At 52.8% G+C, this 14,332-nt stretch overlaps 1 protein-coding gene across 9 annotated transcripts in view; it reads right to left on the reverse strand.

The window, feature by feature from the left end:
• Nucleotides 1-2,249: 2,249 nt before the first annotated feature.
• The window catches only part of PLEKHM2 (pleckstrin homology and RUN domain containing M2), a 36,107-nt gene continuing 24,024 nt past the window's right edge, over nucleotides 2,250-14,332 (reverse strand). For all 9 annotated transcript variants that reach the window (XM_078609323.1, XM_078609329.1, XM_078609325.1 and 6 more), the window contains 8 exons: nucleotides 13,656-13,809; nucleotides 13,361-13,493; nucleotides 11,209-11,426; nucleotides 9,542-9,607; nucleotides 8,855-9,014; nucleotides 5,757-5,924; nucleotides 4,910-5,026; nucleotides 2,250-2,635 (listed from right to left, as the gene is read on the reverse strand). In XM_078609323.1, coding sequence (XP_078465449.1) covers nucleotides 2,597-2,635; nucleotides 4,910-5,026; nucleotides 5,757-5,924; nucleotides 8,855-9,014; nucleotides 9,542-9,607; nucleotides 11,209-11,426; nucleotides 13,361-13,493; nucleotides 13,656-13,809 — 1,055 coding nt within the window. In that variant the 3' untranslated portion in view covers nucleotides 2,250-2,596. The remainder of the gene's footprint in view (nucleotides 2,636-4,909; nucleotides 5,027-5,756; nucleotides 5,925-8,854; nucleotides 9,015-9,541; nucleotides 9,608-11,208; nucleotides 11,427-13,360; nucleotides 13,494-13,655; nucleotides 13,810-14,332) is intronic.

Below are 14,332 nucleotides of genomic sequence, written 5' to 3' on the forward strand. Positions count from 1 at the left end.
TTGGGTGGTAGAGGGTCTGATAACACATCACCCGAAAACCAACAATGAATCGTAATATTGGTTGTGAAAATCTACGTCGTGTTTAGCCGTGCGGCAGTGGCTATGCTGCATGTGGCCTGATGTCCAACACCGTGGAGGCAGTGAGGGTTGGTGGATAATCACGCGAATGTGAAACTCCCTTGCTGTGGGCTCACCGAGAGAGTGCAGTATAGCAAGTGGACTCATCTCCAGTTAGGTTTTGCTGTCTGTATGGGGATAGTTGCCCCCTCGTGTTCGTGGGTTAATTAAACACTCGTCATTAATTGGCTGAAAACATCTCACAATAACCCAATGCAGGAAACCTGAAAAAGAGCCCCACGACTCTGCGGCTTTTCTGGATAAGCTTTTACAATATGATAAATTATAAGTAATATAGGCAGTTCAGTGTGCGCGTACGAGTGACAACTCGTGCCAGATCAGCGCGGGACCGCACGGCACACTGATAATGGAACTCGGCAGCTTAGCTTTGCACGCAATGAGTGACTCGCGTCTTATCTCATCGACGCCTTTGCACCATGTGCTGCACAGCTGTCCCTGTGTGGCACGAGGTGACTCAGCGAAGGTCTGCAAGAGGGCATTCGTCTGCCGGTATGGAGCGGCGATTGCTGATGTGTGTAATCCCAACTGTGTAATTTGCGGGTAACTTATTTCTTATTTGGCAAGCATGGACCACGACGACGGCACACGATGGCCAACACTTTTAGAATGACGTCAGACGGCACGGAGCTTTTTCTGGTGAATCCGTAACACGATATAAGTAATACTTATTGCTTTCTATAGTGTTACGGTTATTAGTGCTGTGAGTCACGAACACAATTCGGAGGCTTGGAATAACCAGGGATGGCAACGTACTCAAAATTTACGAACTTAACCATTAAGCCCCACATTTTTTCCATTCCACGGTGAACATTCAGGTGCCCAAGCGTTAGCGTCTATGATTGGCGAGAGCCCCTGTTCATATGTTGTTCATGGCGATTTTTTTCTGCACGTGTAAACTATTTTTTATATCATAAACAACTAATATGTATAGTATAATATACAATGTGATATATATTTATTAATCTATCAATTTACACTTTTAACACCGATGGATGTGTTGTGTTTATTTTTAAACTCTTGACACCCAGGATACTTGTAGAGCCAGACTGAGACGAGGATTCTTACATAGGGCTGCTTGCCGTTGATTCACAGCTGTTACACACTCTTATACACTCTGTTTACACTCTCTACACTCGACGCTGACACACGTCAGAACTCTGTCCTCTACGCGGACATCCCTCAGCTATCTACGCCCCGGTACGGCTAAATGTCTAACAGTCACCGCTGCTCCTTTTCCTCGATGTGGCGGTGGCTCTCGTTTTTTAACAGGCCGTCTCACTAACACAGCCACCGTTGCGGTGGTTCTCTTACATTTACATGCTAATCTCTCACAATACAATGGCCACCTCCACAGCTTCGTTTTCCTCGATGTGGCAGTGGCAACCGGTTTTCTTACATTTACATGCAAATTCCATCTCTAGCCCCGCCCACTTACCCTTGGGCTACCTCCATCTCAAACCTATATAACATCCTGCTTCAGCAGCTCTCCTGCTATATTTTTTCACCTGATGACGATTGCTTGTGTTGCGATCGAAACGTCGTGATATTTTTTAATTTTTCTATCTATGTGGCTTCACCGAAAGACCCAAAGAACAATGAGATTACATTTTATTGAACTATAACTATTAATAACGCTGATCCCTCGCGACAAAGCCCCACGCAGTGCGAATAGTTCAGCGACTGTGACACCACCAATGCTAACGGCGGGTGCCGTGTTTGTGCGGGTCCAGTGACAGTCAGTGGCCCTTTTGTGTTTGAGCAAGTGATGGTCTGTGGGGGCAGTGTTTGTGGATTCACGAGTGAATAGGTTTAACACGTCATACGTCTTCGGAGACAATATTTACATTCCTACACCCAGGATGATGCTCGGCGCAGTCCCAAGCGAAACGTCATGAATTCAATCATCGAGTTTGCGAGGATTGTTCCTCAATTCGTATGGCCGTATTGGGTGGTGGAGGGTCCTTATTAAATAAATTTGGCCAGACCATTACACGTGGCCTAGTTGAGATGTGGAGTGAGAATGATCTGCGTTTGTGTTTTGTTGGTATAGAAGGCATCGGTGGTTTAGCTTTTTCATACGTTCATTTCTCGCATGAACGTACTGCACACGGTTTAGCTTTTTCAGTCTTTGAACTTTATTTCATTAAACAAAAACGTATACCTTGTTCGAGTTGGCTTTGCAGAAACATGAAAAAAACAAGAACACACTTGTTAAATACCACCACGCGGTGTGTGTAAACTCGCATTCATACCTCGCCACATGCGTGCGTATGCATGTTTGTGGGCATCCATGCATATTCCACGCACTTTACCATAAATGTGCATTTTAGTGTGCGCAGTAACGTACCGGTGCATATGCATGTATAGACACAGGGAGTCCACGAGCGTTACACTGTGTGTATATATGTATGTGTGCGTGTCAGCATGTATTGTTATGTCGCTCCCACTCGGAGCGGCTCTAGTTCCCGTCCCTCTGCACTTCTTGCGGCAGCGGCACCTGCACAAAGACACAGAGATGCAGAGCGGCCGTACCCTGTTCAGCATGCATATCTGGGGCCCGTTGTTATTGTTATCAATGTCGTTCCTCCCCTGGTTAATCCAGGAAGGCCTCGCTGCCGAGTCCTGCCAGGTGTTCTCAGTCGGGGGCAATGTTGCGGCTGCTGCCGTGTGATCCCAACTAGGTGATGATCTGCAGGTAATTTTTCAGGATTGGAATGTGTTTTCGGCCAATACCGGTTACAACATTGCCTGTTTTTTTTTTTTAGCTATGGAAGGAAACTGGAGAACACGGAGGAAACCCATGCAGAACAAGAGGGAGAGAATACAATCTCCACACACAGAAAGGCACCCAAAGTCAGGCATCGAACCCAGGTGATTTTTGGTGTGTCACCACTGCACCGCCACCCTGCCACCATCCTAGAGGGCCACCGAGACATCTATCGCATGGTTTAGGGTGTCTTGAGATGTGCTCATATTTTGGGTTATAAAAACAACCAAATAGTATGCATTACGCGTAGATATTGGACTCACCGGCGAGAGGCGACACAATAACAATCGGCCAGTTGCTGTTACCCCTTGTGCACCACGTAGATTGGGCAACAGACGGCTTTGCACGACATAACTGGGGCCACATCATGGAGGTGTCCCAACTCAGAATTTAACGATGGATCGTGAATAATGAGGGCCGAGTTAATAATGCGTGCACCAGGGGGCCCACATCGTTCCCCAGTGCCACCCTTGGATGCACGAATTAAACAATTACTCAGTCCAGTCAGTCGAGTGGCTCGGCGACAGAGCGAGTGGTGCACGTTCAAATGGTCTGCGAGTTCAAATCCGAGTTAATGATAAATAAAATGTCAACTGGAAACGCCGCATTGCCACCGCATGTATTCGCTCCTCGCTCTCGTAGAGAGACAGGTGATCATTTGGAGGCGCCAGGAGAAGGAATCACAAATGAGTGGGAAGGCAGCAGCAGCAGCCACACCCTAAGGATTTGGCATGACCAACAATTGCCCAAGCTCTGTGCTCCTCCATGTATTAAAAGATGGTATTGGCCAAATCATTAATTTCATCATGAGGCCTCCTTTGCCAGTACCAAAATATACTAATAGGGTTTTTCCCCTTTTTTCTGGCAACAAAACTGACACCTTTTTCAAGGAACCATGCTTACATTAACCACAATACTTGCAGTCAAAATGCAAACAAAAACAACACTCTCATAATTTATGCATTGTCCTTGAAACTCATTGGTCCACACCAGAGACAGCTTTCCTTAGAGCCTAGTCTCATATGGTGTTCGACCAGATGACGCCAAAAGGCGCACAGTTCAAAGACAACACACTATCAGAGCATGAGGGATCTTGTTTTAGTATTAGTAACAAATCATTATTAATGTTTATACAGGTGGGAGGAAACACGGGAAAAACCCATACGTGTGAGAGGGCAAAACTTTATATCGCGTACAGATGGAACAAGTGGAATCCACACTTTCCTGTACTGCCATTCCCTGGTGAGCCAGGGTACGGCTCCTCCTCATTGCCCACCCATCTCTGTGTGATCCAGAACCCTCGCTGCTGCCTCCACAACGCTGGATTCCAGGCAGCGTAGCCACCACCACCACCGCCCATTATGAGGGATCTTGTTTTAGGGGAAGTCAACTGTGGTTGTCCTATGAATATGCTGCAGCGCCGTCAACAGGAGATGAGCACCAATGCATACATTCTCATTTCTTCAGGAACTCACTCGGACTCTGAATACAACACTGTGCATGGACACGACTGGTAGCCACGTATCTGTCGCTGCTGTGTTGACACAATAAGCAACCCGCTGCTATCCTCACACAGCTACACTCACTGGCTGCTCCCATGATCCCCTGGAGGGAGACTTTCCCTTGATTTGCCCGTCATTGGGATCCCAAAAGGAGGCAGGACAGGAAATCTTCGGCTCATTCGGATCTCAATGTTAGATACAAGTTGAGTAAGTTGTCGCTTCCCAACATGGAATCAATCCTCCAAGCAACCGCCACCACGAGTGCCGTATGCCAAAGGCTTGTCCGTTGTTTTAGAGTTTATCGAGATTATAACACACAGTTGAATAGAATCCGCACGTATGCCCCCACCACATTACGTTCACAGCCGTTTAGAGATTCACAGGGACAGCCATCATTGTGCGTGCCGACGGCCCCCAGGCCTGGGAAGCTAAGGCACGCGAAGCGCTTGCAAGCAAAAAACGATGGTTGCGATTTCCACTCTGGCCGCGCGTGCAAACTTGCCTGGAAAATCGATTCCCAGGCGAGAGCCAGGCCGGAGAGGAATCTGCGCAGCTCCGAGTCGCAACTGAAGCTGAGGTCCCAGCCGAGGACGCACTGCGAGTCTGCGCCTTCCCTCACCTGCGCCACTCACACGTGTGCACACACACGGAGAGCGCATGAAATTAACCCAGCGCGTGCACACTGTGTGTACACAGAGGTACTCGTGATCATCACTTTCCCCGACAATCTTTTATGGTTATGTAGTGAGCCCAAGGACGAGGGGGAGCCGGTAGTTGAGGCGACACTTTTATTTAACAACACTAGTGTACAGGGTCTCTAACACAAAGGGGTAACGGCCCCTTACACCCACTACCTGGAGAGGTATGGCCTCTGGGCTATCGTGCCTCCTCACACTGGGGACCACTCTGCACTCAACCCTCCGGTTAGGGGCCCTAGGGGAGACTATCCTGACCCGACCCAGCCAAGGTCCTCAGGTCCCGGCCACTGGCCCACTCAGTCCCGGCCCTTACAAGGATCGCGGGTCCTGGGGGTCTCAGGGTCCTACTCGAAGCCGGTCTTCAGTCTTCGGCTTGAGGAACACTGCCGAACCCGGGTCAAGGGTCCGGCTTTTATACACCTGCCAGGGTCCCGACGCCCCTGGCCACGCCTCCCTTCCAGAGAGTTCCAGAGGGACCTGGAATCTTATCCCAGCCCCCCTCTTGGGGTTTGGTGAACCTTGGTGGCCCACACATCTCACCCTACTGTTGGATGTCTGCTAGTGCAGGTAAGTACCCCGTTTATCGCATTACATCTATACTGGGGATCTTTGTCTTTGTGAATGCATGTATCTAGGTATGAATGAGTGTACCAGTGAGCACGCGTGGCGCATGTCGTGTGTCCGTGCGCGCACGATGCACGGCAGTGGGAGCCTGCCCAGGGAGCGGATGAACCGCGTCTCCGCGTCCTCGTGGCACAGGAAGAGGTCGTTCCGCGTGAGCAGCAGCACGCCAGGCACAGCGGGCACACGCACGCACACCTACGCACGCACACACATGCCACCGTGTCACTACCAGCACAGCGGGCACATGCACGCAGACCTACACACGCACGTACACACACGCCACAACGTCACCACCAGCACAGAGAGCACACGCACGCACACCTACGCACACACGCCACCGTGTCACCACCAGCACAGCGAGCACACGCACGCACACCTAACAACAACAACCGCCATTCGCCACGAAGTGGCAGTGACATCACCACGACGCTTGTGCCAGGCTATGTGCACGTTGAGGCCACGTAAAATATCGTACGCCCACTGGCAGGAGGTCACGGGGCAGACCAAGATGCCACAGGTTGACTGACTGAGATGACTGGCTGATGCACCACCTGTGCCCCCTACTGTGCCAACCTGCTGTGCTTTAGCCACACGGCGCTCCGCTCGTTGTTGTGAGCGTCGCTCTTCCGCCCTCCATTGTTGTTGGAGGGCGACTGCATCCAACTGCCCAGTAGCGTTCTTCACGAGCCTCCTCCAGAGGCCGATCTTGACACCGCTGGTACCAGTCATCGGCCAGTCCACTCAGCTCAACATCCTCCTATACAACATCACTCAATCTCTTCTCTAGCCTGTGCCGCGCCCGTTTAGCCCCCTCGATCTCGCCGAACAAAAGCTGTTTAGGCATGCGGTGGCTGGGCATGCGGGCTACAGGACCCAGCCAAAGCATGCCTAAACAGCTTTTGGAGTTCACCGATTGGACTTTGTCTAGATCTTTCAAGGATTTGTGAGCTCCTCATACAATCCAGTCTGGTTACACCCAGCATGGATCATAGGCAGGCTAGCCTAAATGTTTCTAACTGGCAAAGATGTTCCATTAGGGGGGTCCATGTTTCGCAAGCGTAGAGGAGGAAGGGAATGACTGTGGCCGAGAAGACCTGAAGCTTCGTGCGGAGCGACAGACCAGGTAGCTTCCACACAGCGTTACGCAACCGATGAAAAGATATTGCCGCTCGACTGATTCGGAGTGAGACCTCTGCTGTCATACCGGAGCCGGTCATGAGCACACTGCCCAGGTATGGGAAACTCTCCACTCTCTCCACAACTGCCCTATCGACAATTGGGAGTTGTGGGGGTGGAGTGTCCGATGGTACAAAATACCCAGGCAGGTGCTTAGTTTTGGTGGGGCTGACGGTAAGTCCCCACCTCTTAGTGGCAAGCTCCAGGTTCAGCAGCAGCGCCTCCAACTCTTTCTCTGAGTGAGCAACAATTACAAGATCATCGACATACATAACATGGTTGAGCAATAGGGAGCCATCCCTTGACCGCACCCGGGCATCGATCAGCCTCCCAGTGTATCTGTGCCAGATAGAAATTCCTCCGGTACAGCGATTGAAGGCTTTACGAACTATGTGGTCGAAATAGATGTAAAATAATGTGGGAGCCAGAGGACATCCCTGTCGCACCCCAATGTGTACAGGAAATGGCTCCGACTCCCGGCCACGTAGTCTTATCTGGGCCGGCTCACAATCATGAAGATCCTTAATGATTGTGAGTCGAGGGTCAGGGACTCTGAAAGCACGAAGAACAACCCAGAGCCCAGGCCTACTGATGGTATCCTAAGCCTTGACCAGGTCAATAACGCAGAGATGTAGGTCTTGTTGGAATTCCCTACACATCTGCTGTAACAGACAGACAGAAAATATGGCATTTGTGCAGGACCGCCCTTTCCTGAAACTGCATTGGGGCCCCGCAAGCCTCTCCTCAGAGTGCCTAGCAAGGCGATGTTGAATAATCCTTGCCAGGACTTTTTCCTGCACACCGAGGAGTGAGATGCCCCTGTAGTTGTTACAGTCTGTGCGGTCCCCCTTCTTAAAGAGGGGGACCACCAGGGCATCCTTCCAATCCTGCGGAACTCATCCGCTGGTCCAGAATGTTGCCAGCCTCCCTCAGCATTTCGCTTGGGAGATCATCTCTGCCCGGTGCCTTCAGTACTTCCGCAACAGATGGCACCTCAGACAGCCATTCAATACTTCATGCACCACAGCCTCGGCAAGTTCATCCCCACTTTGTCCCACGTTGTTTTACAGGATTTCCCCTCCTCCAGAACCTCACAGAAATGTTCAGCAAATCTGCAAACCTGTTCCTGGGGATCGGAGATTAGATCACCTTTCTTTCCCATAATGATGGTAACAGGTGTGGCGCTGCAGGTTACTTTTTTATGGAATTAAAGAGCGATTTGTGATCGCGGGCAATTGAAGCAGACTCCATCTCCTCAGCAAATCGCGACCTCCACCCATCTGCCGAGCGAAGGCTGCCATAAACATACAAATGATAAGCTACTTGATTAAACTATCATTTGTGGCCAGGTCGCTTGTGAAAATGAATGATATAGCTCAGTGGGCCTCAGCTGGTATAATACAAATCTTTCGTTTATAGCGAGCACCTATGAAGGCCGGCACAGCATGCGAGTGGGCGGATGGCCAGCACCATCCCTGGACGCCTTTGTCTCCCAAGTGATGATTTTTACACACCGCACCAGGTACTCATTGAGGCCGAGTCGACCCAAGGTAGACCCAGAATCAGTTCAGATAATCGTCACTGGTGTTGGCTGTGAGCGGGAATTGAACTCGGGTCACCGGGGTCACAGTGAAAGGTAATAACCACGACACTATCACTCCCCCCCCACACACACACACACGAGCGGACACACCGTGCACACACAATCCTCTTGCACAAACCATGCGCGCACACATGCACGCATGCGCGCACCCCTCTCACACCCACATGCACACACTGAGAACATACGAATAGCAAAGACAAAATCCCCCATCTAGCCTTAACACACTGTTGGGACAAGTGCTGTTAGTGAACAACATTCGAACGAACAGCACACACTCGCTCACACACACACAGACCCACAGCTGGCACGCACGGTCGGCGCACGTAGCTGACGAGCGCACGCTCACCCCGTGCGACACAGCCTGGCAGATGGCCTGCAGCCAATGGGAGACGCTGGGCTCGGAGCGTGCGGCCAGGCGCAGGGGCGGTCGCCCCGTGAGCAGCACCTGGAAGCTGTGTGGCTGCTCGGCGTCGCGCACGCGCAGGCAACCGCCACACCCACCTCCGCTGCGCAACCACCACACAGCACAACGGGGGGGGGGGGGGGGCCGGTCACACAATTCCATCCGAGAGCCAGGGACTCCGCTGCCACTGCCTAATAGGTTTGAGCCGAATAGTCCGGGGGGGGGGGGGGGTGGGGAATGGCGCCCGAGTGTGTGGGTTTGCAGGAGTCAATTTGTGCTGAGGGCCAGTGGGGCACTGCCTTCGTGACTGGAGACTCAGCGCAGGGAAGTGCGCGCGGGATCGGTCTGCGGTGGAAAAGGTGGCTACGCTGATCGCACATGGCGGAGATGATAACGCGAGTGCCACTCTGTGTGGAAGTGAACCTTGGTTCTATGGTGAAACTCTCCCCTCGCCATAGTAATGCAGAATTTCACCACTGGCCCAGCAGGGCTGTAAACATGTGATCAGTACCAATGCCTTAATGCTCATCTGAGTGGTACGTCACTCTGACTTTGACCTTTATGATGACTGGTGCTGCATGTGCGCTGCACTTGTGCTGCACATTCAGTGTTTCTGAATTAGTGTTTCACCTCATGCTGAGAGACATGATTGGTGTCACGCCCGTGCTGTCTTCGTACTGGTACAAGATGCCACTGCTGGAAACAAAAACAATGCCAGAGAGCACATTTAACATACGTGGACAAGCAAGAGAGTCACACGAGAGAGAGCCAAACGAGAGAGAATGACCCACACACGAGATAGTGAGCCACAAGAGAGTGAGCCACAAGAGAGCCATACGATAGAGTGAGCCACACATTAGTGCGATGGCACCGAACAGTCTGCACAACCTACTTGATGTACTGCTATCTCCTGTTCACCTCATTTAATTTTTTTAACACAGTTGCTGAGCACAGACCCAAAGGCCCAACATATCAGGCAGGCAGCAACAAACAGCACTATCAAAGTTGTACTAGATATAAGACATGAGTGTCACACATTTCTTGAAATGAGTGAGGTTATAACGGTGTAGTGACATCGCGGATGTCACTGTATGGTGCCGGCCCGGGACGGCCGTGGCGTGCGATGCACCGTCATCGTAGGTGGGTGTAGTACCAGCCCTAGCGGGGCTTGGTGAGCGTTGGGATAGCGCGGGCACCACGCATGGCGTGCAGTGCGGGCTCCCACAAGGGGGAGCGGGAGAGTGTCAGCCCGGGGACAGGGTTGCCCCGGGCCATGGCACTCTGGTTGACCCCGTAGACACGTGATCTGGAGTGTCCCCAGAGAAGGCCCCAGGTGGGGGGGGGGGGGTTGATCACGTGTCCAGGGAGAGCTCTCGAAGGGGATCGAGAGGGAGCTCGAACGCTCGCGAAGGCGGGCGGGACCTGGGCGGAGCCAGCCCCGACCCGGGAGGATATGAGGTGGGTCCCTGAGAGGGATCGGGGTCGCTTCGTTCTACAAGCTGGAAGCTCCACGTCTACAAGCTGGAAGTTCTACGTCCTACAAGGCATCAACACGTGGCCGGGGACACGAGTGAGGGTCCGACCCTTCGTAGCTGTAACTCCTACGTATAGTGTAGTTAGCTGGGTAGTCACCACCCCAGGCTGTATCTGGTAAAGGGGCAGTTACCCCTTTGTATATACGTGTTACAATAAATATGTTGCCTCAGAAAGAATAATGTCTGCGCCTCAGTTGGACTCACTACAATTGTAAGAGCTGGGGAAAAAAAGGCTATGGGAGAGGGAATTCCAGAGTTGAGCAGTGCGAGGGAAGAAGTAGAGAAAGGAGTGAGGTGACCTGCAGTATGGGGCGAGTGGGTGGGTGAGTGGGTGGGTGGGTGGGGAGAGTGAGTGTGTTGTTATGACCTGCAGTGAGTGTGCGGCAAAGTGGTTGAGTAAGTGAGTGTTGTTGCGACCAGCAGTGTAGCAGTTGAACACAGTTTGGATGACACAGTCTGGTTAGCAACACCACGGGTGTGGGAGTCAATGAGTGAAGTTTACGGGAACACTAACAACCTAACAATGGTAGCAGGGAACGAGTGACTGGAATGAATCCGTGAGAGCTGGATCAATCACCCCGACTGCCTTACAGCGTGTCCAGCGCAGTGAGGTAGGGACTGGGAGATCGGCGGTAGCCAAGCGCGACCGCTAGAGTCGGTGGCACCGAAGCCTGCGACCCACTTGTTGTATCACCTAGCGATGCCGAAACCTCAAAACCGCAGATGTCACAGTACACTGCACGCTGCTCCACACGCACGCACCTGAGCACCAGGTAGCACGGCTTCCACGTGTGGCCGCCCAGGCGCCCCGTCGTGCGGTACACGAGCAGCTCCTCCTTGTAGGGGACACAGCCCGGCCCCTGGGGGCAGCGTGAGGCCTGCAGGCAGCCTGCCGCGGCACAACCGGAGCCGGGCGCGCACTGCTGGTGCACCTCCTCCCAGTGCACGTAGCTGTAGCACGCGACATGCACTTCGGACAGCTGCAAAGACAAAGGTACCCCGTGTAGCCTTAACACACCCGTCAGGGTTGAGTGCTGTTCGTGAAGACTTGTTTAAAGCCGTCATTTAATGCCTAAGAGAAACCCACAACGGGTTCAGATTTCTATGAGCCCTATTTATTTATGTGTGTGTGCATTTGTGTGTGTGCATGGGTTGTGAGAGGGGTGTGTGTGTGCATATGAATATATTGGTTACGGAGGTCGCAAACGGGTTTTGATTCCTTACCCGTACCCGGCCGCACCAGGGTCGCTAACGGGTACCCGTACCCAGCCGGGTACGGGTACCCTACCCGATACCCGGCCGGGTACGGGTAGCCGGGTATCGGGTAGGGTACGGGTATCGGGTACCCGATTGCGACCTCTGGGATGAAGCCATTTTGCAGGTGCGGGTGGGTTGATTCTAAGAACTTTAATTGTGAGAAGAGACAAGACGTTGGGAAATGAGTAACAAACGGTTACTCACCAGTGACTCACGGCCTACCCGTACCCGTACCCGGCCGCACCAGGGTCGCAAACGGCTACCCATACCCAGCCGGGTACGGGTAGCCGGGTATCGGGTAGGGTACGGGTATCGGGTACCCGATTGCGACCTCTGATGTAAATACAAAAATCCCTGCATAGTGCTGTTAAGCGGGCACCTATGAAGACCGGCATATCACACGACGGGGTGGGTGACCAGCACCACTCCCGGCCGGCTTTGTCTCCTCAGTGGCGATGTTTACACATTGCACTTGGTACTCATTTTGAGGCCCAGGACCGGTTCAGAAAATCGTGAGTGGGAATTGAACTCGGGTTGCCGGGTTTGAAGTGCAGTACGCTAACCGCTACACTACCGCTCTCCTCTACCTATAGATGCTCACACACTGACACACACACACATGCACACATATACACGACCCCATACAAATAAATTAACACATATGCAGGCAAGCCCACACAGAGACACATGCATACACACACACGCATACTAACAAAAACAAATGTATACATATGTAGTGACTGTACTTGTCACTGTGTGGTGCCGGGACTTGTGAAGTCATGGCCGGTAATGTTGTCGTTGCGGGCTGCAGTACCAACATTAGCGGTGGTTGGGTGAGCACTGGTTAGCGCGGAGGCACCGCGAACAGTGTGCGGTGCCGGCTACCAGTGAGGGAGCAAGAGCAAGCGTCAGCCAGCCAGGGTTACTCTGGGGCATGATACTCTGGCTGACCTGTTGTCACGTGACCGGACGATACTGGGGGGGCACCGGTGGACGGGGGCCGAGGGGCAGTCACGTGGTTCCGAGGGGCTCTCGGGAACATTCGAGAAGAAGCTCGAGAAGCCTGGAAGGTGGGCGGGGCTAAGGGCGGAGCCAGCCCCAGCCCCGGGGACATATAACGAGAGCTCCGTGGGGAGATCGGGGTTCTTCGTGTGTTGGTGTTCGAAGATCCACGTAGGGGAGAAGAAGCCTCTAGCCACGCGGTCCGGGACCCAGCTTGTGGTCCGGACCGGGATAGCGAACCGCGTCTAGTTCTGCCGTAGTGTGGTTAGATGGGCATTCGAGACCCGAGCGTAGGTTGTGCTGTGTTCGTGCTGTTGTGTGAATAAATAGTGTTGCTCCCAAGATAACATCTGCGACTCAGTTGGACTCACTACACATATACAGGAACACATTACAAACAAAAACAAATACCCTTCGTATAGCCTGAACAGACCGACCGCCTTTGTCTCACCAGTGGTGATGTTCACACACCACACCAGGTACTCATTTGAGGATGTGTCGACCTAGGGGAGGCCCATGACCAGTTCACGTACACAATAACACGTTACGCATGCATTTACAACATGAGCACGAATACATGCACACACAACGCAATGCACGCAACGCCCGCAACGCATGCAACACACGCAACACATGCACACACGCACACACGCACCGGGCACGGTGTCTCGCGCGCGACGAAGGCCATGAGGGTTGGGTGCGTCTCGGACGTCTCCGTGTGGGTGCGTGGGTACGGTGGCTCCCGGCAGCCGCGCACCAGCGCCGCCGTCAGAGACAGCAGCAGGAACCTGGGAGAGCACGCAATCACATGCAATCACAACATGGACACGCACGAAAATCACAACACGGCCGCACACGCAATCACACGCGACGCACGTAATCACACACGACGCTCGCCACGTATACGCACTTGACACTCGTGATTTAATTGCACGCGCCGGTGGACGTACTCAGTGAGGCCGTGCTCGGCGGTGTCGATCCAAGTGTGCTGGCGCTGGGAGGCGTCGTCCAGCCGCACCGCCTGCCCGTGCACGCCCACGCGCACCGCCGCCAGCTGGTGGTAGGGGGTGGCTCTCTCCACCACAAACGGCTTCTCCGCCGTCCCTATAACGCAGAGCACGCGGACCGCCGTGAGCCGCCGGCGGTGGTACTCATGCTGTCTGGTCAGAAGCGTCGAGGCCCCCCGTGCCCTCATTTCCTAGACCTCCATTGTTGGCTGGCGGCAGCGGCAATCTGACCGGTAAGTCCGGATCCGGTGTCATCTCATTGTACCTTCATTGTGCCCGTGTCCTCATCCGCATTTTGAAAAGCAGAGAAATAACAAAGAAATTCCATAAAAAGTTCAGGTGCAGGAGTGACAAGTGTCGAATATAAATGCAACGCTAAGGCTGTGCGATGCACTCGTACAACCCCACGGAGTATTGCTTTCAGTTCCGGACACCACGGTACAAATAGGACATTGCTGCCTGTGGTCGAATCACATTATTGCTGGGGTTATTGTCAATACTTTGTCCATATGAGTGTAACAAAGGAATGGGTTGACCCATAAAACATCGCTCATGAGGGACACTGGCACGGCCCATTTTGTGTAATTGGTCACGAAGAGAGGACATATCGAGAGAGACCT

Source organism: Lampetra planeri, chromosome 31 (assembly GCF_965212315.1).
Source record: "Lampetra planeri chromosome 31, kcLamPlan1.2.h2, whole genome shotgun sequence".
Lineage (NCBI taxonomy): Eukaryota > Metazoa > Chordata > Hyperoartia > Petromyzontiformes > Petromyzontidae > Lampetra > Lampetra planeri.